The sequence below is a fragment of the Scyliorhinus torazame genome, chromosome 10 (assembly GCF_047496885.1).
Source record: "Scyliorhinus torazame isolate Kashiwa2021f chromosome 10, sScyTor2.1, whole genome shotgun sequence".
NCBI classification, from domain to species: Eukaryota; Metazoa; Chordata; class Chondrichthyes; order Carcharhiniformes; family Scyliorhinidae; genus Scyliorhinus; species Scyliorhinus torazame.
Genome location: NC_092716.1, coordinates 153,290,850 through 153,315,031, shown reverse-complemented (window position 1 = coordinate 153,315,031; position 24,182 = coordinate 153,290,850). Strand labels below are relative to the sequence as shown.

At 45.2% G+C, this 24,182-nt stretch overlaps 1 protein-coding gene across 4 annotated transcripts in view; it reads left to right on the top strand.

The window, feature by feature from the left end:
- Nucleotides 1-24,182, top strand: part of prdm11 (PR domain containing 11) — a 202,059-nt gene that overhangs the window by 129,910 nt on the left and 47,967 nt on the right. Inside the window, exons 8-9 of one of the 4 annotated variants that reach the window (XM_072518835.1) lie at nt 759-2,119; nt 19,048-19,270. The exons of the other annotated variants lie outside the window; for them this stretch is intronic. Coding sequence (XP_072374936.1) covers nt 759-2,119; nt 19,048-19,270 — 1,584 coding nt within the window. The remainder of the gene's footprint in view (nt 1-758; nt 2,120-19,047; nt 19,271-24,182) is intronic. 4 annotated transcript variants of the gene reach the window in all.

Here is a 24,182-nt window from a genome sequence, read left to right as displayed (position 1 = left end):
TTACTAAATCTTTATTTTAAAACAAATTAACACTACTTGCACTTTTAATGCCCAGGAGAAATGCAGGGCATTATGTTAGAGGATTAATCCATTTATTAAGATGATTAATGCATTGTATTTTTCTTCATTGGTAAAGGAAAAACCTGGTAGAAGTGCTTAGTACTGTCAATAGATTCAAAGTTGAAACCAACTGGGGGAATTCTCTGTCGGCGGGATCCTCCTCTTCGCCAACAGTACATCCATGCCCGTGGGTTTCCCGAAGGCATAGGAGCGGTCACAATGGGAAACGGAGAATCCCGCTGCATGCCCCGTCAGAAAACGGGGTTGGAGAATCCCGTCCCAGGTTTTAGACTGGGTTACTCCCATATGCTTAGAAAGAATTGTGCACCAGAAAGATGACTTGCAAATGAACATTGAGTAAAGATGTTTTGCCACGGTTAAGAGTTTGATGTGGTTCAGGGGAAGGAAGAAACTGTATTTGTCTTCAAAAAGGAATAGGAAGCTCACATTCTCTTACAAAACGTTTACTTTTGCATCTTTTATGAAGTATTTTTTGTTTTTAAATACAGCCTATGTGTTCCAACAAAAGAGATACTGTCTACTCTGCACAATTAACTGCAGAACTCTTCGCACAACACTTGCGGAAGTTAGCAGTCTATTTTCAATGTCTTGTTTATTACTATGACTACAATTTTTAATCAATTATTCACTTATAAGCACTGATTTTGATGCAATTAACTTGTGTTTTATTTTTTAAGTTCCTTCTTTGGCTACGTTTGCCTTTCTGGAAAATCTTGTCCAGTACTACAGACTCCATCTGTTGCAATCAGAAATTGGAGACGAAAGAGGCATCCTGATACCTGAGTTACCAGATCACCAACAACAACCTTTAATGAATGAAGTTCACCATCATTATTCTGAACATCATTCTCATCACCCACCGACACAGCTACACCTTCAGCAACAGCATCCAATTCAATCTGCAGAAGAACAACAACCAGTGGACCAGCAGAGTCCAGAACCTCAACAGATGCAACTGAAGTGTTCAGAACAAGAGCTTAAGGTTGAACAATGTGATGAAATTCCAGAACAGCATCATAGCCAACAATATTATCCAGAGCAGCCAAAACAACAGTATCCGCAGAAAACCCTCAAAGAACAACTCTGTGAGATACCACACAATGATAACCAGTGTCAACCGCAGCTGGTGGTTGAGCACCATCCATTAAATTCAAGCCAGTTGCCACAGCTCCAGCAACAGTCACCACACCAATTACCACAGCTCCAGCAACAATTGCCACATCAATTATCACAGCTCCAGCAACAATCGCCACATCAATTACCACAGCTCCAGCAACAATTGGCACATCAATTACCACAGCTCCAGCAACAATCGCCGCATCAATTACCACAGCTCCAGCAACAATCGCCACATCAATTACCACAGCTCCAGCAACAATCGCCACATCAATTACCACAGCTCCAGCAACAATCGTCACATCAATTGTCACAGCTCCAGCAACAATCGCCACATCAATTGCCACAGCTCCAGCAACAATCGCCACATCAATTGCCACAGCTCCAGCACCAATCAACACATCAATTGCCACAACTCCAGCAACAATCGCCACATCAATTGCCACAGCTCCAGCAACAATCGCCACATCAATTGCCACAGCTCCAGCAACAATCAACACATCAATTGCCACAACTCCAGCAACAATCGCCACATCAATTGCCACAACTCCAGCAACAATCGCCACATCAATTGCCACAGCTCAAGCAACAATCGCCACATCAGTTACCACAACTCCATCAACAATCAACACATCAATTGTCGCAGATGCAACAGTCATCTCCCCATCAATTGCTACAATCCCAACAGCAACTACCTGATCAAAAGACATTCTTATGGCAACAAGAAGATCTTCAACCATTGCCACCAGTGCCGCCGCATCCACAACATCCAGTTCACCATCAGCTCCCACAATACCAATACCCTTCAATGCAGGAGCCACCACGTCTGCAACATCGGTTGCAGCCTTCAACTTTCAAGGAAATATGCCGTAATCTGAAAGCAGTAGCAGCTCGTAAACGTATGCAACAAAGCCAACCATCGGTAAGAATCATCTCTTTATATAAAATTAACCTTTATATTGATTATCTGTTTTCACTTGAATGTAGTAAATTGAATAAAAATCACTCTCTGCCAATTCACCAATGACCCCAAAGTGAAATACATTTAAGAGGTATACATATGATATCCATGATTATGAATCCACAGATTAAAACTATTTTTACAGTCTCAGGTAAACTACATTAATTGAGGGTGTGAAAAGTTGATTACTTGGGGTGTCTGTATATGTATGCATATCTGAGCAAGAGTGAGAAAGACATGCCGAGGCCTTGGAGAGAGTAGAGGACTTTGCTAGAAAGTTAACAGAGTTGAGGGACTTTGGTTATCTGGAAAGACTAGAGAAACTAAGACTGTTCTCATGAAAGCAGAGAAGGTTAAGGGGAAATTCAATAGAGTTGTTGAAAATTATGAAGAATGTTGAGAGTATAGGGGGTGAAACTGTTTCCACTGGCAGGAGAATTGGTAACTAGAGGACCTAAGTTGAAGATAATTTGCAAAGGGACCAAAGATTAATGAGAATGTTATACAACAAATTGTTATTATCTGGTATTCACTGTCTGAAAGGGTGTTGGGGCATTTCAGTAATAATTTTCAAAAATAAATTGCATATATATCTGAAAAAGAAAGATTTTAAAGGTTATGAGGAAAGGGCACGGGAGTCGGACTAATTGGATACCCTTTCCAAAGGCCTGGATTTTCATCGATCCATGAAGACTCTGGTGACCTTCCAAAATGGCAGTGGCACCCAGATCCGGAAGTCCCGCCCACATTTTTGATCAATCCTGTTTTCGCCTGTGGTAGGGGGAGCTGTGGTTTGGAAACGGGGGTGGGATGTGATTCCATATGTGGGAGGCCTGAACTCAGCAAGGCTGATTTCTGTTTTTGCTGGAACAACGGGGTGGAGTAGTGGGTTAGCACTACTGCCTCACAGTGCCAGGGACCTGGGTTCAATTACCTCCTTGGATGACTGTGGAGTTTGCACATTCTCCCCATGTTGTGTGGACTTCCTCCGGGTGCTCTGATTTCCTTCCACAGTTCAACGTGATAAGGGATAAGTGGATTTGCCATGCTAAATTGCCCCTTAGTGTCCAGAGATGTGCATGTTAAGTTACGGGGATAGGGTGCAGTGGATGGGGGAGTGGTTCTGGTAGAGTGCACTTTCGGTGGGTCAATGCAGACTCGGTGGGCTGAATGGCACTGTAGGGATTCTATGATTCTAAGGGCCTTATCCCTCAATGAAGGAGTGACAAATCTGTAGAGATGTCATACATTCTCTTGATGGTGGGTAAGGCCTGGAGAACTGTCAAATTACTTAAATGGCCAGTCCTTGGGGGGAAAAAAACTGCTTGCCTGTCTCTAAGAGGTGAAAAGCATTGTTCTAGCAATTTAAATAGCTGTTCATTGACATAATCCTAAGTGCTATTATTAAAGCATTTTCGATGCTTGGCTGCTTTCCACAAACCATCATTTTTTTTTAATTATTAAAATAAATTTAGAGTACCCAATTCATTTTTTCCAATTAAGGGGCAATTTAGTGTGGGCAATCCACCTAGCCTGCACATCTTTGTGTTGTGGAAGTGAAACCCACGCAAACACGGGGAGAATGTGCAAACTCCACATGGACAGTGACCCAGGGCAGGGATCGAACCTGGGACTAGCCACCACCACCGTGCTGCCCCCTCCACAAACTATCATAACCACAGCAGGAGACTTTAAATACACAGTCCAATTGACAGCTCAAAGAGGTTATTAAAGAATTGGCTGTCTTTAATGTGGGGTTATGTACACAAAGCTAATTGTTTTGATAAGGGATGTCGTACTTAAGAAAATGTATAACTTTTTGAATGGGCTTTAATAAATGGGAGCTTTTTTATACCGTGAACACTGCAGTAGGCATTTAGAACTTTATTTTATTTAATCTCAGCATGGCTTCTGAGGTCTTTCCATGGTGAATATTGGTTACGTTGGCATGGCGGGTGGTGGGTTATGAGCTGTTATGAGTTGGCATGGGGTAATATTGGCCCAAGGGAAATGGTGGAGGCATGGATTGGCATGGAGGGTATGAAGAGGCATTGGGAATGTGTGGGGGTTATGGAGTGGCATGGAGAGTATGAGATTAATTGCGAGTGGGGGAATGACCTGCGTTGACAGGCAGGATATGAGGAACCATTCGGGGTAAGGAGGCGTGGGTTGGCATTGTATTGGCATGGGAAGAGGATGGGAGGAAAAGGTGATTTGACGAGTAAGGGTTAAAGGGCTTAATGCTTAAAAAAACAATTGGGACAAAGCCCCAGAAAGCCTGGGCAAGTCCAGCATTGATTGCCCATTCCTAATTGTCCTTGAGAAAGCTAGAGACCTTTGCGATTTAAAAAAATCTTTCACGGGATGTGGGCATCATTGGCAAGGCCAGCATATGTTGTCCATTCCTAATTGCCTGTGAGATGAGTGACTTTCTAAGCCATGTTAGACAGCAATTAAGAGTCAACCACATTTTTGTAAGTCGAGAGCCACATGTTGACAAGATCGTGTAAGCTCATTAGTGAAGCAGCTGGATTTTTACGATAATCATCAATGGTTTCATGGTCACCATTAGACTTTTAATTCCAGATGTTTATTGAATTGAAATTCTACTACCTGCCATGGTGGGACTCGAACCCACGTCTCCTGAACAGTACCCTGGGTCTCCTGAACATTACCCTGGGTCTCCTGATTACTAGCCCAGTGACAATACCACTATGCCCCCACCTCCCCAAGCCTCCTCAGTGACAATGAGGGAACTGGGTGACTTGAAGGTGGTGGTGTTCCCATGTGCCTGTTCCGATTGTCTTTTGTAATTGAAGTTGCCGGTTTGGGAGGTACTATTGAAAAAGCCTTGGCGAGTTACTGCAATGCTTATAGATACATAGTAAAGTAAGTAAGCAAAGTCACCATATTCCCAAATGACCGACCATAGGCTGCTTTCCCCTTTTATCACCTATCATTCAGCCAATTTTGTATCCACATTGCTACTGTCCCTTTTATTCCGTGAGCTATAATGTTTCTCACAAGTCTGTATTGAATGCCTCCTGAAAGTTCCAAGTACACCACATCAAAAGCATTATACTCATCGACCTATTACATCCTCAAAATACTCCATCAGGTTAGTTAAATTCGATTTCCCCTTTAGAAATCCATGCTGGCTCTTCATAATCAACACACATTTTTCCATGTGAGTACTAATTCTGATTAAACTTGGGAAATCTGAGGCTGATTAAGATGGGTTTAGAATACATGCACCTTAAATGCTCAGAGCATGGTAAATAAGGTTGACAAGCTGTGGGCACAAATAACAAGCAATTATGATACAGCGGCAATAATGGAGTCCTGTTTTAAATGGAGTAATCAATAGTCCTGGTTACAATGTATTAGGAAATATAGGGCAGGATAAAAGTTAGGAGGGTAAGGATGGCTGTATTAATGAAAATATATTGTTACAGCACTTGAAAGTGATGATATTGTTGAACATTAAAAGACAAAATCATTTGGATATAATTAAGGAGCTATTTCTCTAAGTAAGTAAAGTCGCCACAGTCCCGGATGACCCTTGGCTACTTTCCCCTTTGAGTTGGAGAGCTGACTGATGGTAATTTAACCTGAGGGTCACCGCACCTCAGACGAGGAGCAAGGTTGAGAAGGTGGGGCTTCATGAATAACCTCAGTCGGTAGAGGAATTGAACCCACGCTGTTGACCTAGCTCTGCATCACAAACCAGTAGCCCAGTCAACTGAACTAAGCCGGCCCTGGTATATACAATAGATCACCAAATAGTGGAAAGGAGATAGAGGTGCAAATTTCCAAGCAAATTGCAGAAAGCTGCAAGAACTCTAGAGTAGTGAGAAGAGAAAACTTCATTTATCCGAATATAGACTTTGAAAATAACAATATATAGGGTAAAGAGGTGGATAAATTCCTGACATGTGCGAAGAGAGCTTTCTCGATCAGAACCCAAAGAAGAAAGCAACAGTGCTGGATCTTGTTCTTGGGAATGAAAAGGGGCAAATGGAGCATATTTCAGTGGGAGAATGATCACAGTATCACTAGATTCAAAGTAGTTGTGAAAAAAGACAAGGAAAAACTAAATGAGAAAATATTAACTGAGGAAGGCTGATTTCAGTGAGCTGAAAAGGGATTGAAATCAATATTACAGGTAAAATGGTAACTGAGCAGAGGGAGGTCTTCACAAAAACGTTAGTGTGGGTACATATCGCATGAGGGGGAAAGGATATGCATCCAATGCCAAAGTTCCCTAGATAACCAAAAAAAGAGATTAAAATACAACAGAAAAAGAAAGCCTGTGGTAACTGTCAGGTTTATAATATAATAGAGAAATAAATGCAAAAAGAATGGGAGAAATGAAAAAGGAAATAAGAGAGGCAAAGAGAGACTGTGTGAAAATAGATTAGCAGGTAACATAAAGGAGAACCCAAAAGTCTTTAAGTAAATAATTGTTTAAAAAGTCGACATAATATAGATGGGTTCATTAAGGACTGAAAAAGAGATCTTTGTGTGGAGGCAAAAAGAATGGGTTACATACAGCCCAGGGGTGAAATTCTCCGACCCCCCGCCGCGCCGGTCAGGGGCCGTTGGCAGTGGCCCCCCCCGTGATGGGCCGAGTGGCTGCCCGTTTTACGCCGGACCCGCCGGCATAAATTACAACAGGTACTTACCGGCGGGACCTGGCTGCGCGGGCCGCCTCCGGGGTCCTCGGGGGTGCGGGGGGATCTGGCCCCGGGAGGTGCCCCCACGGTGGCCTGGCCCGCGATCGGAGCCCACCAATCTGCGGGCGGGCCTGTGAGGTGGGGGCAGTCTATTCGTCCGCGTCGGCTGCGATGGTCGATGCGGAGATGAACCCCCCCCCTGCGAATGGCGCTGGGATGACGCCAGCACGCGCTGGCGCTCCCGCGCATGCGCCAACTCGTGCCGCCCGGCAGAGGCCCTTCGGCGCCGGTTGGCATGGCCCCTTCTGCGCCAGCCGGCGGGGTGCAAACCACTCCGCCGCCTGCCTAACCCCTGAAGGTGCGGAGGATTCCGCCCCTTTGGGGCGGCCCGACGCCGGAGTGGTTCACGCCACTCCGTCCCGCCGGAGTTGCCCGCCCCGCCGGTTTTCGCAGAATCCCGCCCCTGATTTCTCCTCTCATGACCTGTCTGTAAACAGAAATATGTTTTTGATTTCTAATTTCCCCCTTTCTAAGAGGTAGCGTATTTTCCCTAGCCCTTCAGCTTGGAGTGTTCCAATTCTCTTATTTATAATCCCACAGCAAACTTGAAATAAGATAAATAAGAAGGTTGGTTTATTTTACATGCACACACAAAAAACAGGAAAGGGGTTTCACAATGTCCGCCCTTTTGCACTCATACAATAAAAAAAGGGATAAGGGAATGAAAGGGGTACAGGGCAAGACCACGATAAAAAATAAAAGTTGTGGTTTTACATGAGTCCAGAATCAAAAACCCAGTGGTGTATTCCTTCAGAGGTTAGCAGGCTGACTGTTGCAGGGTGATCCATCTTTCCACGGTGGAAGAAGTGTAGAAATGAATTAATCATAAAGGCACATACAGAAATTCCAATTCCATTATTCCAGTTTTTCAGTTGATTCGGGCCAGGACAGAGCTCCTTCTGTTGCTACCTGCTCAATGGTAAAATGGTAGACAGAGAGACAGGCTGTTTGCCTGGCGTCCTGCTTCTCTTCTGAGGTCAAACAGTGACTGAAGATAGATCCAACCGTTTATTAATTAAAGGAATTCAGACAGCTCAAGACAGGTTAGCCTTTCAGCCAACGAGGCCCCTGGTTTAAACCCATTGTGTTTTGGAGTAGGTTTCTCAGCACCACATCGGAGATTACGAGTCACAAATTGCTGCCTTTGTTCGTAGATTTCAAGGGCAGGCATCTCAACTGCTAATCCATTGTGTTGGCTTGGCTGGAATTTTTGTACAGTACAAGGAATGTTACATTCCAGGGGGTGTGAGCTGTTAGCCTTTGTCCGCTTTCAAACTGCTCAGAAATTTGCAGAAGCCAGCATGTGATCAGCTGGTGCCATTTTTATCAACCATTTTATCAATTGTCCATATAAAAAAAATTATGAAATAGCCTGGCTGATGGAGGTTTTTTTTTCTATCTGCCCGCAGGGGTGGGCCACCATGGGGGGTGGGGAGGCAACCGCACGAGGCACCACCATGCCAACCCCTGGATCCCAACCCCATTCCTGAGTCAACCCTTGTCCCTGCCCACCGATCATCCATAACCCCCATTGACTTCTGAGGCCTCTGGCTGCACGGCTGAAGGCTATTACTGATAGGGAATTGGCAATCGTGGTTAAGTGAGCACTTAAAAAGATGCCAAGTAGATTCCCATGGGTGGGCCATGTAGCATGTGGGAGTCATTGCCTAGCATCCCAATCACACCTTGATGCCTGGACTCTGTGCTTGAACATTGCAGGAGGCAACAACACACACGCAAAATCCAAACACTCAGGGGATGGGACACAGCTCCGAGGATGAGTCCATGCCCGGAGGGTGGGTGAGTGCCATGGGAGGGGGGATGCCTGGAGAGATGGCCAAAGAGTCCGGGGGTCAGCCCGCATTGCGAAAGGCAGTGACAGAGGCCTCATAATGGTTGTGCAAAAAGTTATTTGATGTGCTGTACAACCCCACTCCCGTTCGTGCCTTCTTAACATGTGATTCTTAACATGCCCAACCCTCCTAGCTCTACTACTATGTCTCGCTGTTTCCCCAGGATGCACATCTGAGGTGGAGGCAGCCAGCTGCCTACCTCGTCCCGTGGCCCACGATGCCCTTGGCAGGCATCCTCTGAGACCGGAGGGCCCCGGCTCATTTGTCGGCGGCACATGCACAGCCGTGCTGCCGTCACGTGTGCTGGCTGCGAGATGCGGCCTCATCGGAGAGGTGGAACTCAGGGGAGCTGGTGCCCACTGTTGCCATTCCATGGGACAAGTCCGGGTTGGCACTCAGCGCCCCCTCCTCCCGGTCAGTGTCCAAAGGGCTCTGGGGTTCGCCTTGGGGCGGAGGGGCAGCTGATTTGAGCCCCATCTGCTCCTGCATCATGTGCCTCTGCCAGCCCTGGCAGTTCCCCAATGTCTGTACCATGGTGTCGACGCCCTCAGCGATGCTTCTCAGTGACTGGGACATGCTCTGCAGTGCCTCAGCCATGCCCATATGAGGGCGGGACATCGCCCACAGAACCTCATCAAGGTCAGTCTGGTACTGGGTGACATCCCCCAGCGAGGCGGTCTATCTGCCAAAACCCTAAGCCATGGCCGTCACCGACTGCGCAACGTCTTGGACACTCATGGTGCCGACGTCGTGCACCAGGCTTTCCACTGCGGTTGCCATCCTAGACGTGTTGACCTTGGTGCCTCTCATTGACAGCGCCATCGCCTGCGCCCGAAGCCTCTGGGACTCCTCCAAGCTGCTATGGATCTGCTGGAACGACACTGACATCTCCCTCTGATCGTCTCCACCAGCTCTGGGTAACCCATTTCCAGAGGCTCAGCATAAGGCTGGGACTCAGCTGGGTCCTGGGATCCAGCAGCCCTCTGATTGCTGACTCACCTGGGGATTCCTGCCTCCACCAGATGTGTATCATCAGCGGTGTGGTGCTCAGCAGATTGTGCCCCAGACGCCTGACCACTAGTATGTCCCACCGAGGTGTGTGTATCTGTGCTGGTGGAGGGTGGGGATGACAGCTGTGTCGCGAATATCGCAATTGCATCCTCGGGGCTCCCCTCCAAGGTGTTCTCCTCGGAGTCAGGCGAGGGGGCTGCCCGGGATGGGCCAGCTCCATCAGCTGGAGGACCTGCAAGTCAGGGGGAGGGATGGGCCAGTCAATAAGGCAATCAGTACTCACGTTTGACAAGTCCTCCGAATGGAGCCTGGTAGTTCCTCACCTCTGCGGCGTCCGCCAGCCTCCGCGTTGGTGACCCCTCTCGGCCACGCCAGTCACTCCCAGGCCCGCTCCTCGCAGGAGGTGAAGGTTCTGATGTCTGGCAACCCCCCCCCCCAACCCACCCACCAGTCTGGGCCCTCTCCCAGCGATTGTGGGTGAGCTTTTCCTGAGGAGACACAGAGAGGGCATCGTTAGCTACACTCGCGGTGGTGGGAGAGGGGGTGTGCGGGTGGGGGTGGGGTGGGGGGGTGTTGGTTGAGGGGGGGAGGGGGAGGATGCTCTCTTGGGGGAGGCAGTTGGTGTCTACTCACTCGTGCTGCCTAGTGTAGATCGTTGACCTTTTTCCAGCACTGAAGGCCAGTCTTCCTGGTCGCATTCCCCGAGCTGGCGACTGCTGCCACCTCACCCCAGGCAGCACTGGCTGCCATGTGGCAGACCCTCAGGGAACAGGACCTCCCTCTTGGCCTCCACCATGTCCAAGAGCCTCCCCAGGTCAGCGTTCCTGAATCTTGGGGCTGGTCCCCTCGGCGCCATTATTGCAAGCTTGCTGGGGTTGGCCGAGCAAGAGTAGCTTAAGTGCTGCTCAACCTTGTTAGCGGGGGACTGGTGGCGTGGTCCCAGCGAATCAACTGCCAAGCGTCATTTGTTAAGTGGACCAATTAATGTTGAATTGCGTTGCTGGCCTCGCTGAGCAGAGCGCCGGGAAGCTCGCGGCATCTCCCGCTCACTACCGCACTTAAACACTTTTCCAGAGAATCACGCCCAATACTCCAACTGAGTCCTAACAAGAGTTTTATGAAGATGAAGCACAACTTCTTGGAAGATTACGGGGCTTGAAGAGATCATAGAGATAAGGACAGGCAAGATCATGATTTCAAAATGCCAATGAGAAATTTTAAATCAGGAAGTTGCTTAACCGGGGACCAATCTTGGTCAGCAAGCACAGGAATAATGAATGAACGGGACTTGGTGCAAATAAGGATACAGTCAACAGAGATTTGGTGACCTCAGATTTACATAAGATAGAATATGGGAGACCAGGAAGGTGTGAGTTGGAATCGCCAAGTCGAGGGATAACAAAGGCATGGAAGAGGTTTTCCAGAAGAGAGAGAGGCACTGACATGGGAAACAAAGAGAGATTGGGCGAGACAAGCTGACACACATTAAGGGCGAGAAAAAGCAAGAAAGAGTTGTGGGGGGACTTTCCGCCAGTGATAAATCTTCTTTGTAGGCAGTCTCTCAGGATCAAGGATGACTTGCTTACACTCCGGTTCGATGGGTTCTGAGATGACAGTGATAAAGGCCGAATCACTGTTACACGCCAAGATTGAGAGAGAGAGTGAAAGACCTGCAGTATCAGATGTTTTCAAGTTGATGTCACTCGAATGCCTAGCAGGGAGGGAAGTACTGCTAGAGAGTCCCCATGTCAACAGTAAAGTTAACATTTCAAGTATTTTAGGCTGCAGCAATTCAAGATCACCACCTATCCAAGGTAACTAGGGTCAGGCCTTTGCCAATGGCACCCACATAAGAATAAATATAACAACTGAAGTTTCCTTGGAAGTTCATTTTCTTTTATTAAAAATGGGAGTTATTAGATTAAAAAGTGCTTCCTTAAGACTTTCCATCCTGTAATCATAAAAGATGTACACAGAAGAGCATTATCTGTGTTTTAATTCCAACTCACAGCTAAAGGTAATGCTTTGATGGATAGAAATAAAGTAACATTCCAGCTTCTCAGTAGTGAACAGAAGATATTAGTTTAGATCTGTAATTTGTGTTAATTTTGTGTATATTTATGTGGCAGAAGTTTTGTTAAGCATATTTCTTTCCACATTATACAACTGGAGTCAACATTGCTTACTCTTCAGGTTGGTCACACCATAGGTTATTCAGAGGTAAAACAATAGTATTTTAATTGACTGTGCCATCTAGTCCCCTTATCCACGGAAGTCCAATAAGGTTGTTTGACATTTTTCTGCATTTGGTTCCTTGAGAAAGTGGCTTACATTGGTTCCTGCCATGGGTTTACAAACTTTAGTGGAGCTGGTTTTTGTACAGATCAGCTCCATAATCGAAAACCTGTTTAATTGTTGAAGTGTGACTTGCACTGTCACTGCTGTGCCACTTTGTATTCGCAAAGTGCTGAAGTTGTGACATCCACAGCATGTGGCATTAATCCATAGACGTACAAAATATGATGATCTGGTCACGCAGGAGCCTGGGAACCAGTGGCGAATCAAGAGACCCAGCAAGACCAGTGCTCCTGCTAGGATAAGAGGGGCTGGTTTAGCACACTGGGCTAAATCGCTGGCTTTTAAAGCAGGCCAGTAGCACGGTTCAATTCCCGTACCAGCCTCCCCGAACAGGCGCCGGAATGTGGCGACTAGGGGCTTTTCACAGTAACTTCATTTGAAGCCTACTTGTGACAATAAGCGATTTTCGTTTCATTGTATTCTTTTGCCCCTTTCGCCCAGTTTCTGGGAGTATTTTTGCTTAAAGTCCCACTTGATGGCACAAATGATGCCCAAATAAGAGAAATGCCCAGAAAGACCAGGGCAAAGAAACTTGAAGGCAGACATTTGTCATCAGAGTTGGGGGCTTCTCGGGGCTCTTCGGTGGAGAAAATGGCAGAGGCTGCCCCGGGACACCAGCCACTCCACTAACTGCCAAGAAGCTTGCCGGCATCTTGGTGGTGGAATTCGAGAAACAAAGACGGGTTGCAACTGAGGACCTCCGTAAGCCCTGGTTCCCATTCGGTCGGCGTTGGAGAAGTCCAGCGAGGCAGTAAAAGTACATGGTGCTGCGATAACGGGTGCGGAATTGACTGTCTCGCGGCATATTGACCAGATTACCTCTCTAGAAGTTGTGATGCTTCAGGTGGCCAGTGCGAATAAAGCACTGAAGGCCAAAGTGGACGATTTGGAGAATCATGCCAGGAGGCAGAATATTCAGATTGTGAGTTTGATGGAGGGAATGGAAGGCCCAACTCCCACAAAATATTTTTCCAAGATGTTTAGGAAGATGGTGGGGGAAGGTGGAATCACATCCTCTCCTGAGCTGGATCGAGCCAACCCGACACTGTGACAGAAACCCCATCCCAAAGAACCACCACTGTTATTGTGAAGTTCCACAGCCTCCAGGAAAAGGAACGTGTCTTGAGGTGGGCTAAGGAACATCTCGACTATAAATGGGAAGGCCATGCCATCAGACCTTATCAAGACGTTACTGTGGAATTGGCAAGGAAGCGTGCGACGAATAACAAGGCTAAAGCCGCCCTGTACAAGAGTAGAGTTCAATTTGGGGTGGAGTACCTGGTGCAGCTCAGAGTGACGTTTGAGGCGAAATACTATTTTACAATGCGCCAGAGGAGGCGGATACTTTTGTTTAACAAATGTCTGGCTGAGAGTTGAAGGAGGTTTCTGTGAGGTTTTTGGATGTTGGTTGTGGGCATATGTATATGGGGAGTTGTTGGGGTTCCTTGTACATGTTTGCATTTCTTTGTTCTTGTGTGGGATGAATGTTTTGTACGGTGGATTTGGGTGGGGGGCTTAATTGTGGGGACCTTTGTTCTTTGTGCTATAACTGGAAATATATAGCACACTGTTGGAGTACAATGTTGTAAGGTTTTTTTTATGTTATGTGTCTTTTTTCTGTTAGTATCTTTCTTTACTCTGGGCGGGGGTTGCCCTGCTAGCTGAAGAGTTGACTAACGTGGTGGGGACAGCTGCAGCTCATTATATTAGTTTGGTTTTAGATAATGAGCTTAATGTTTTTGTTTTGTTTGGGGTTAGGGTCAGTAGAAGTAGGATTTGGGAATTTTTGTTCCCCTTACTGTTACGTATAAGTACATTTGGTTGTGGCCTTGTGTGGGGGCGGGGAGGTGGAGAGCAGGGATAGTTTGCTGATGATGACTCCAGATTTTTCTTTGTTTTGTCTTGCGTGAGTTTGGCGGCCATCTTGGGCCTGGTACCTGTACTCTCTAAGTAATTGTTGGATGACCTCTCTTAGTGGAAATGGCTGATTCCGGATCAAGAATGGGTGGGAGGCCCCAATTTGGTTGGTTACCTGGAAGGTAAGGGGGTTGAACAACCCAGTGAAAAGGTCAAGGGTATTTGCTCACCTTAAAAGTTTGAATGCTGATGTGGTGTTTCTCCAGGAGACTCATTGCGGGTTTGGGACCAGACAAGGTTGTGGAAGGGGTGTGGGGGTCAGATATTTCACTCAGGCATTGACGGTAGGGCTCGGGGGCTGGCACTTCTGAGCAACAAAAGGGTTCAATTTTCGGCTGCTAAGATATTGGCTGATCCAAGTGGCACGCATGTGATTGTCAAGAGTCCTTGGCGGGTACCTCAGTAGTCCTGGTTAATGTCTATATGGCAAATTGTGATGATACAGGTTTTGTTAACAAATTGCTGATCTTGTTAACAAGATTGGGGGGGGGGGCTTAAATTGTGTTCCAAATCGATTCAAGCCGAAATCTCTGACTCCATGGGAGCAGATCCATGGCATTCTTTACACCCAAAGGAGAAAGATTTTTCTTTCTTTTCCCATGTCCATCAGGTTTACTCACGTATTGACTTTTTTGAGGTGGGTAAGCCTCTCCTCTCTTGGGTGAAGAGGGGGGTATTTGGCAATTGTGATTTCAGATCATACCCCACATTTTGTGGATTTGATGTTTGAAACAGGTCCCTTCCAATGCCTGCCATAGAGATTGAATACGGTGTTGTTGGCGGACAAAAGATTTTGTGAACGAATGTTCTCCACTATTGAGGAATATATACATTTAATAAGAGTGAGTCTGTCTCACCCTCTATGATCTGGGAAGCCCTTAAGGTGGTCATCAGGGGGGAGATAATTTCCTGTAAAGCATATGTGGAAAGGACTGCGAGGTGGAGTGACAGAGGCTGGTGGACTCCATCCTTGAGGTGGACCATCAGTACTGGCTTGCCCCTACCCCAGTGTTGCTGGTGATTAGGGAAAAGCTGTAGACACAACTTAAATTACTATCAACAGGTAAGGTGGGAGCCAGCTGTGATGTTCGAGGGGGGCTTTTTATGAACATGGGGACAAGGCCAGTCGCCTTTTAGCTCATCAGCTGAGGCAACAGGCCTCTTCCCGGGAGATTGTGCAAATTAGAGACTTGGGTGACAGTTTGTTTTTCATCCCGCCAAAGGTCAACGCGCCTTTTGAAGCTTTCTAACAAGATCTCTACAGATCGGAGTCCCCGGAGGAGAATTCAGCCATGACAACGTTTTTGGAAGCGTTCTCCTTCCATTGGTGAAGAGGGAGAGTTGGAATCCCTGTTGGGCCCTGAGGAATTTATAAATTGCATTTGGTTAATGTAGACGGGTAAACGTCCCGGCCCTGATGGATTCCCTGCCGCGTTTTATGAGAGGTTTGCAGGATAGATGGTCCCTTTAATATTAGATATGTTCAATGACTCCTTGTCCTGGGATTCATTGCCCGTAATACTTGCGCAGGCCTCTATCTCCCTGATCCTGAAAAAGGTCAAGGGCCTTACAGAATGTTGATCATTTTGTCCCATCTCACTTTTGAATGTAGATGCTAAATTAATCGTAAAAGTGCTGGCACTGCGGTTGGAGCCCTGCCTTCCAGAGCGATCTGGAAGACCAGACAGGCTTCGTCAAGGATTGTCAATTGTCGGCCATCGTACGTCGGCTGTTTAATATTGTCCTTTCCCCCTCTCAAGTGCCCAAACTGGAGGTGATTGTTTCCATGGACACCGAAAAAGCATTTGTTTGGGTGGAGGGGCTCTTTGAGATTCGTGGAAGGTTTGGTTTTGGGCAAAAGTTCATATCTTGGGTTTGTTTATTATATCGGGCCCCATTACTAATATTTGCACAAATGCCTCGCGCTCAGGTTGTTTTCCGCTGAATAGGGGTACAGGGCACAGTTGTCTATTATCTCTGCTTCTATTTGTTTTAGCAATTGAAGCTTGGCCATAGCGTTAAGATCTTCCAGTAAGTGGAAGGGGATAAATTGGGAGGGAGGGTGCATTGGATGTCCTTGTAATCAGATGACCTGCTTCCTTATATTATGGGCCCAGGTTCCACTATGGATGAGATAACGAAGCTGCTTAGGAGGTTTTGCTCCTTCTCCGGGTATAAGTTGAAGTTGGACAAGAGATAATACTTTCTGGTTAATCCCAGAAAGGGGGGGACTATCTGGGGATGTTGCCTTTTCGCTTAGCCAGAACTAGCTTTCATTATCTGGGAATATGGGTGGCACACGACTGGGCCTCGCTCCATAAATTAAATTACGCCAGTCTAGTAATAGGGTCAAATCTGACTTGCAGAAGTGGGATAACCTCCCGCTGTCCTTAGCCGGCAGACTATTAAAATAAATGTCCTCCCAAGATTATTATTTGTTTATTCCCACTTTTCTCCCCAAATCAGAGTGAACAAACTAGTGTCCTCTTTTATTTGGGTGGGCAAGACCCCAAGGACCTGTAGGGTGTTCCTCGAGCGAGATAGACAGGTTATTTAGCTTTGCCCAATTTGATATTTAATTATTGGGCTGCCAATATTGAGAAAGTACTGGGGTGGCTTAGTGATCCGAGTTCCGTGTGGAGAAAATGGAGAAGAGCACTTGTTGGGGGTTCTAGTTTGGGTGCTTTAGTAACAGCCGCGCTTCTGTTCTCTGCAAGATTTTCTTAGAATCCGGTCGTTGTGTCCACTCTGAGAATCTGGAAACAGTTCAAACAGCATTTTAAATTTAGCTTCAAGTTGTTGTTGGCTCCTATTGCTGTAATCATCTCTTTGTGCTAGCAGGCTTAGACTCGACGTTTATGTCATGGGAGGGGAAGGATTTGGAGAGGGTCGGGGATCAGTTTGTGGAGGGAAGGTTTGCCAGCTTTAAGGAGCTGTCGGAAAAATTTCAACTTCTTGGGACCAATTTGTTTAGATATTTCCAGATTCGTGATCTTTTGCAGAAGGCTTTTCCTTCTTTACCCTTGGGACCACCATCATCTCATGGAGAGTATTTTCTCTTTGGCCGGGTCTTGGTGGAGGTATATTTCGAATTATTACAGCCAAATCCAATCAGCGGACTCAGCTCCATTGAATGAGGTGAAGGTGGAATGGGAAGGTGAATTTAATCCTATTTTGGATGAGGAGGTGTGGAGTAAGGCTCTTCGTAGAATCAACTCCACGTTCTCCTGTGCTCGACTTAGTTCAAGGTGGTGCACAAGGCTCATCTGACCAAGGCGAGGATGAGTGTTTTTTTTCGGGGGTGGACAACAAGTGTGAGTGCTGTTCTCAGGGACCGGCTAACCATACCCATATGTTCTGGTCGTGTCCCAAATTATTAGGCTGTTGGATCTCCTCCTTTAACACCATGTCAGAGATTCTTAATGTCGAACTGGAGCCTTGTCCATTGGTGGCTATTTTCAGGCTTCGGACTTTGCCATCAATGGCTCTTTTGCTAATGAACTTAAATCGATGCCTTCAAGTTATCAACACTCAGTCGTCAAAAGTGGAATGTTACTTCCCCGTTGTGACGGGGATGGGGCTGTAAAATGCAGTGGACCATTCGAAAGTCCATTGACTTTGGTGGGACCAGAAGATCCTGCCAGTGGGAAGGTCCTTAAAATTCCACCCCATGATTAAATCACCTCTATCAAATCCCATCTTAGTCTTCACTTTTCTAAGAGGTACAACTGTTTCTCCAGTTGTACCTCATCCATGGAACCATTTTTGTATCTCTTCTGTACTCTTTCCAAAGTCTTGATGTCCCTCCTAAAGTGCCCAGAACTCAATGCAGTAGTTGGGGTTGAATTGGCGTTTCCTGTAGATTCAGCGTAACCTTGTGGCTTTTGCAGTCTGTGCCCTATTTAAAAGCATAGAATCCCAAATGTTTTATTAACTGCTTTGTTAACTGCTTTGGGTGGCAAGTTGGCATAGTGGTTAGCACTGCTGCTTCACTGTGCCTGGTTCAATTCCGACCTTGGGTAACTGTCTGTGTGGAGTTTGTACGTTCTCCCTGTGTCTTCATGGGTTTCCTCCGGGTGCTGTTGTTTCCTCCCACAGCCCAAAGATGTGCAGGTTAGGTGGATTAGCAATGTTAAATTCCCCTTGTGAAAGAGTTGCAGGAATAGGGTGGGGGATTGGACCTAGATAGGTTGATCTTTTGACAGGTCGGTGCAGACTCGATGGACTGAATGGCCTCCTTCTGCACTGTGGTTATTCTATTATTACTGATCCTACGACCTTCACAGGTCTGTGCACAAACATCACCTAATCTCTCTGTTCTTGCACCCACCTTTAAAATTATACCACTTGGCTTACACTGTCTCTCCTCATTTTTCCTATCAAACAGCGTCACATCACATGTTTCAATGTTGGATTTTATCTGTCATATCCACCCATTTCACTAGCGTATTTTGTCCTCAATTAAGTTTAAACGTGTTTTTCAATTATTCAAGTTTCATGTCATCAGTAAATTTTTTAATTACGTACTGTCTACCCAGGTCCAGACTATTATTGTACACCAAAAAGAACAATGATCACAATACCAACACCTTGGGACCATCACCATATACTTCCCTCCACTCTGGAAAAACAACCCTTCACCGCTATTCTCTGCTTTAGCTACTGTTGTATGCACATTGCCGTTGTCCCTTTAATCCCATGGGCTTCAATCATGCTAACAAGTCTATTATGTGAATATGTAAATATGAACGGGGAAATATGTAAATATGAACACATTATTTGGATGATCACAATGCCAAATGCACAATTTGCACATTATGCTCGCACAGCAAAACTATCAGTGGCTAATTGATCTCTTTATCAAACCAGTACAGTTGTTTAGTGTGCATGTTCACCTAAGTCAATTGCTTGCCGTTTAAGTTGAGATACAGCCTGGTTGTGATTCTGTAGTCAAGTGCGTGAATGTATTTTAGAAACACTGTTCTTTAATGTTTCTTGTTGCTTGTCTTTAAAGGAAGGAGTGCAGCCTGGCTCTGGGATTTCAGTCTGCTGCCTTAACTTAAATTCCATCAGTCCTGCTGAGAGGAGTGACCCCAGCAAACTAACAAGAGCACTGCTAGAATACTTTTATACTGAGCAGCATCTGGCTTCACACTGTGCTCGAGGCAAAGGAAAAAACAGTGGGTTCAACATGTCCAGACCAGCTCTTGATCCAGATGTTGTGGATGCAATCAAAGGTATGCAACACTTTTTTTCGAGTGTTAACATCTGTGAGGATAATGTTCATTCATTTATAATTTCAGTCATGGCCATAACTGTAACTATGCAAAGAATCCACACAAAAAAGCAGCATAGATGTTTTACTTTGAACCTAACCTGGGCTGTACTTGATCTACAAGTTCTTGTGTCCCAAAAGCCCTTGGCTCCCTTGTCGATCAAAAATCTGTCCAAATCAACCTTGAATGAATTCAATGACCCAGTGTACACTGCTCTCTGGGGTAGTGGATGCCAAATATTAAAAACTGCTGATAGAATAAATTCCTTCTCACCTCCATCTTAAAATGGACACCACTTATTCTGAAACTGTGTCCCCTAATTCTAGATTCCCTCACAAGGGAAAATTTGTCATCTCAGTTTTTACCCTGTCAAGCCTCCTCAGGATCTTATAATTTTCAATAAAAATCACTTCTCATTCTTTTAAATTCCAATAAGTTACAGACCCAACCTATATCTTTCAATCTTTCTTCATAAATCAACTGGTTAATCTCAGGAATAAGCATAGTGAACCTTCTCTGAACTGCCTCCAATGCAAGTATATCTCTCCATTAATAAGGACACATAACTGTGCACAGTACTCATGGTGCAGCCTCATAAGCCCCGTACAATTGTAACAAGACTTCTCTCTTTTTATTCTCCACCACCCTTGCCATAAATGCTAACATTCTTTCTGCCTTCCTTGCTGTATCTGCATGGCAACAAGGACCCTAAGATCTGCAGAGTTCTGCAGTCTTTGTCCATTTAAATATTATTCTGCTTCTCTACTCTTCCTTACAAAGTGGACAATCCACTAGTTACAATTTACCAACATGGAAATTACTCATTTATCCCAACTATCTGTTACTTGTTAGTCAATCCTCTATCCTTATTATCCCCAAAACCATGAGCTCTTATCTTGTGCAGTAACTTTTTATGTGACACCTTATTGAATGTTTCTTGGAAATCCAAACACACTGCATCTTTCTTTATATTTCCGAGTTTCATGTCATCTGCAAACCTTAAAACTATGTCCCGTGTCCCCTATTGTTTACCGAGAAGAACAATGATCCTAACACCAACCCCTCAGAGACATCACTATGTTTTCTGTTAGCCAGTTTTGCATGCACACTGTCATAGAATTTACAGTGCAGAAGAAGGCCATTCGGCACATCGAGTCTGCACCCGCTCTTTGAAAGAGCACCCTACCCAAGCCCACGCTTCCACCCTATCCCCATAACCCAGTAACCCCACCCAACACTAAGGGCAATTTTAGACACTAAGGGCAATTTAGCATGGCCAATCCACCTAACCTGCACATCTTTGGACTGTGGGAGGAAACCGGAGCACCCGGAGGAAACCCACGCACACACGGGGAGAACGTGCAGACTCCGCACAGACAGTGACCCAAGCCGGGAATCGTACCTGGGACCCTGGAGCTGTGAAGCAATTGTGCTAACCACCATGCTACCGTGCTGCCCTGCCCTGTCACTGTCCCTTTAATCCCAGGGGCTTCAATCTTGCTAACAAGTCTATTATGTAGTACTTTATCAAATGCCTTTTACATATGCATATATACAACATTAACCCTTTTTATTACTTCATCAAAGAACTGAACTAAGTTAGTCAAACACAATTTGCCCTTAACAAATTTGTGGTGGATGTAATTTATTCACCATATTTTTCCAGGTGCCAATTAATTCGATTTCAGATTATGCTCTCTAAATTTCCCTCACCTTACCAACATTTGCAAACCTGCATTTCTCTGTTCCCGTTTATCCACTCTGCTTTTTGCATCCTCAAAGAACTCTAATGAATTTTTCAAACATAATTTCTCTTTCGTAACACCATGTTAACTCTGCTTGTTTGTATTATTTTCTAAATGTCCTGATTCTACTTCCTTAATAATTCTCCATGACCGATGTTAGGCTAACTGGCCTATATTTCCAGCTTTCTGTCACCCTCTTCTTGCATAGTAGTGTCCTTTTTGCAGTTTTACAATTGACTAGGGCTCAGAATCTGGGGAAGTTTGGAATATTACAACAAATGCATCCACTATCTGCAACCACTTCTTTTAGGAACATAGGATACAAGACATTAGGTCCAGGCAACTTGTCACCACTTAGTTCCATTAGTTTTTCCTAGTACTTTTTCTCTAGTGACAGAGATTGTTTTAAGTTCCTCCCTCTTTTTACTCCTTGATTTTTAAAAATCTATTCATGGATGCCTTTTTGTGGCTTTTCAAGGTACAAAATGCATGTTCAAACACTGCCATTTATTCATTTCCCTTTATGAATTCTCCAGACTCATCCTCAAAATGATCAATGCTTACTTTAGTTACTCACTGCCTTGCAGAAGCTCTTACTGTCTATTTTTATATTTCTTGCTTGTTTACTCTCATAATCTTTTTTTTCCTTTTTAAAAATCATTCTTTGCTGATTTCTAATATGTTATCAATCTCCTGGCATGCCACTAATCTTCGCAACATTATGCACCGTTTATTTTCGTTTGATACCTTTCTTAACTTCCTTAGTTACCCACGGATGGTACCTCCATCTTGTAGTCTTTCTTTCTCAATGGAATACAGTTTTATATCTCCTTACGGTATAACTCCTTAAATATCTGCCATTGCTTATCTGCCGTCTTAACTTTTAATCTGTTTTCTTCGTTTATTTTAGTCAGATTTGTCTTCATACCTTTGTGATTGCTGTTATTTACTCTAAGTGAATAGTTTCAGACTCAGATTTCTCACCCTGAAATTGAATGTGAAATTCTACCATGGTGTGTTTACTCTTGCCTAGATGATCTTTTACTATGAAATTATTGATTAATTATATCCCATTACACATTACCAGTCTAAAATAGCCTGTTCCCCAGTTGATTCCAGAATGTACTGTTCTAAGAAACTGTCCCAAAAACACTTTATGAACTCAGCCTCAAGGCTACCGTTGCCAATCTGATTTGTCCAATCTGCGTGAAGGTTAAAATCACCCACAATTATTGCAGTTTATTTCTTACAAGCCCCAATTATTTTGTGATGTGTCCTCTGTTCTAGAGTGTATCTACTGTTAGGGGGCCTATAAACTACTCCGACCAATGAGTTCTTTGTCTTACTATTTCTTATTTCCACCCAAACTGATTCTACACCTTGTTCTTCTGAGCCAAGATCACTTCTTACCACTGCTCTGATCTCATATTGTATTAAAAGAAGTACCCCACCTCCTTGATCTTTTTTTCTATCCTTTTGAAATGTCAAATACTCTTGAGTAGTCAGTTTCCGACCTTGGTCACTTTGCAACCTTGTCTCCGATATGATAGCCTGTAATGGACAAGTGAAAGGGCTGAGGCTCCTCCAGTACTACCTTCTGGATCCCCATATCCACATCTCTTACAGTCACACCTTGCTTTCCCTGACCATGGACTAAATCTGATTTATCTAATCTAATGCATGTGACTACCTCTGGAACAAAGTGTTGATGTAACTTTCCTTCTCCCTGATTGATCAAGGTCTGAAGTTTGGAATTTAGCTTGTCAATCTTTAATGTATTTTACTTAACTAATTAGTGTTTCAAGTTTAGAAGTACCATTCAATTATAATTTGTAGTTATATTAAATAGTTTAAGTAGTTAAGCTATAAATTTAACACAGTACAGATAGAGTCCAAAGATATGCAGATTAGGTGGTTTGGCCAAGCTAAATTGCCCATTAGTGTCCAAAGGTGTGCGGGTTAAGTGGGATTATGGGGTTGCAGGGATAGTGCAGGAGCCTCGGTAGGGTGCTCTTTCAGAGGGATGGTGCAGACTCAAAGGGCCGAATAGCCTCCTCCTGCACTGTAGTGATTCTATGATTCTTCTAATGTCTTACCGATACTACTTTAAATTTCTGCCCCAGTTGAGAGAAAATAGGAGCCTTGCAAATCGCCAACCAATCACTTGCTTACCTAATTAATGCCTTAGACTTCAGGTCTTACTGAGGGTGAGGAGCACTCTGTTGCAAAGTCAGAGGTGGGAAGGGCGGCTGGCGATCCCAAATTTGTCGCATTATTATTGGACTGCAAATGTGGAGAAGGTGAGACAATGGTGGAGGGGGGTGAGGGGGCAGACTGAGTCAGGTTAGAGGAGGAGTCTTGCAACGGTACAAGACTAAGGGCTCTGGTAACAGCCCTGCTGCCGATCGCCCCAAGGAAATACACGAGGAGTCCATGGTGGAGCCGTCTATAAAAACTTGGAAACAGCTGAGGAGGCACTTTAAACTGGGTCACATGTCAGTGATGATTCCACTCAGTGGGAAACATAGGTTTACGCTGGGCTGAGTGTCACCGGACCCCCACACACACACCCACCCATGCAGGGCACCCCGCGACCCACTCACCACTGTACACAAATTGGCAGCTTGGTATCCTGGCAGGGCCAACCTAGCACCCTAGCAGTGCCCCTGCCAGTTGGCAGTGCCACCAGGGCACCTTGGGCAGTGCCCAGTGCACTCTTTAATGGCCTACCAGCTATCAGTTTCACAGAGCCATCATTCTCCACTGTGCCCTCACCTCATGATCCTGGCAAATTTTGCACAACTCAGAAAATACATGCATTGGGTGTTAATTTCGGTGTTAATTGCCTCTATGTATTTAAATGACTGAGCCAACATCTCCAAGACAATTTCCTGTGCATCTCCGAATGCGTGCCGGTTGAAGGTGGAAGTGAGCGGGTTTCTGATACGCCAGCATCTCTGAGGGATTTCCCCCCCCCCAAAGCAACACATCACCCTTAGATACAATCCTGCCTTAGATTCTGATGAGCTATCGATTTTTGATGTCAACCATTTACCAAAATCTGAACCTGTTGCGTATTTCAAAATCTTCTGTTTATATTCTTAGAGTATTCTCTTCTGACTTGACAT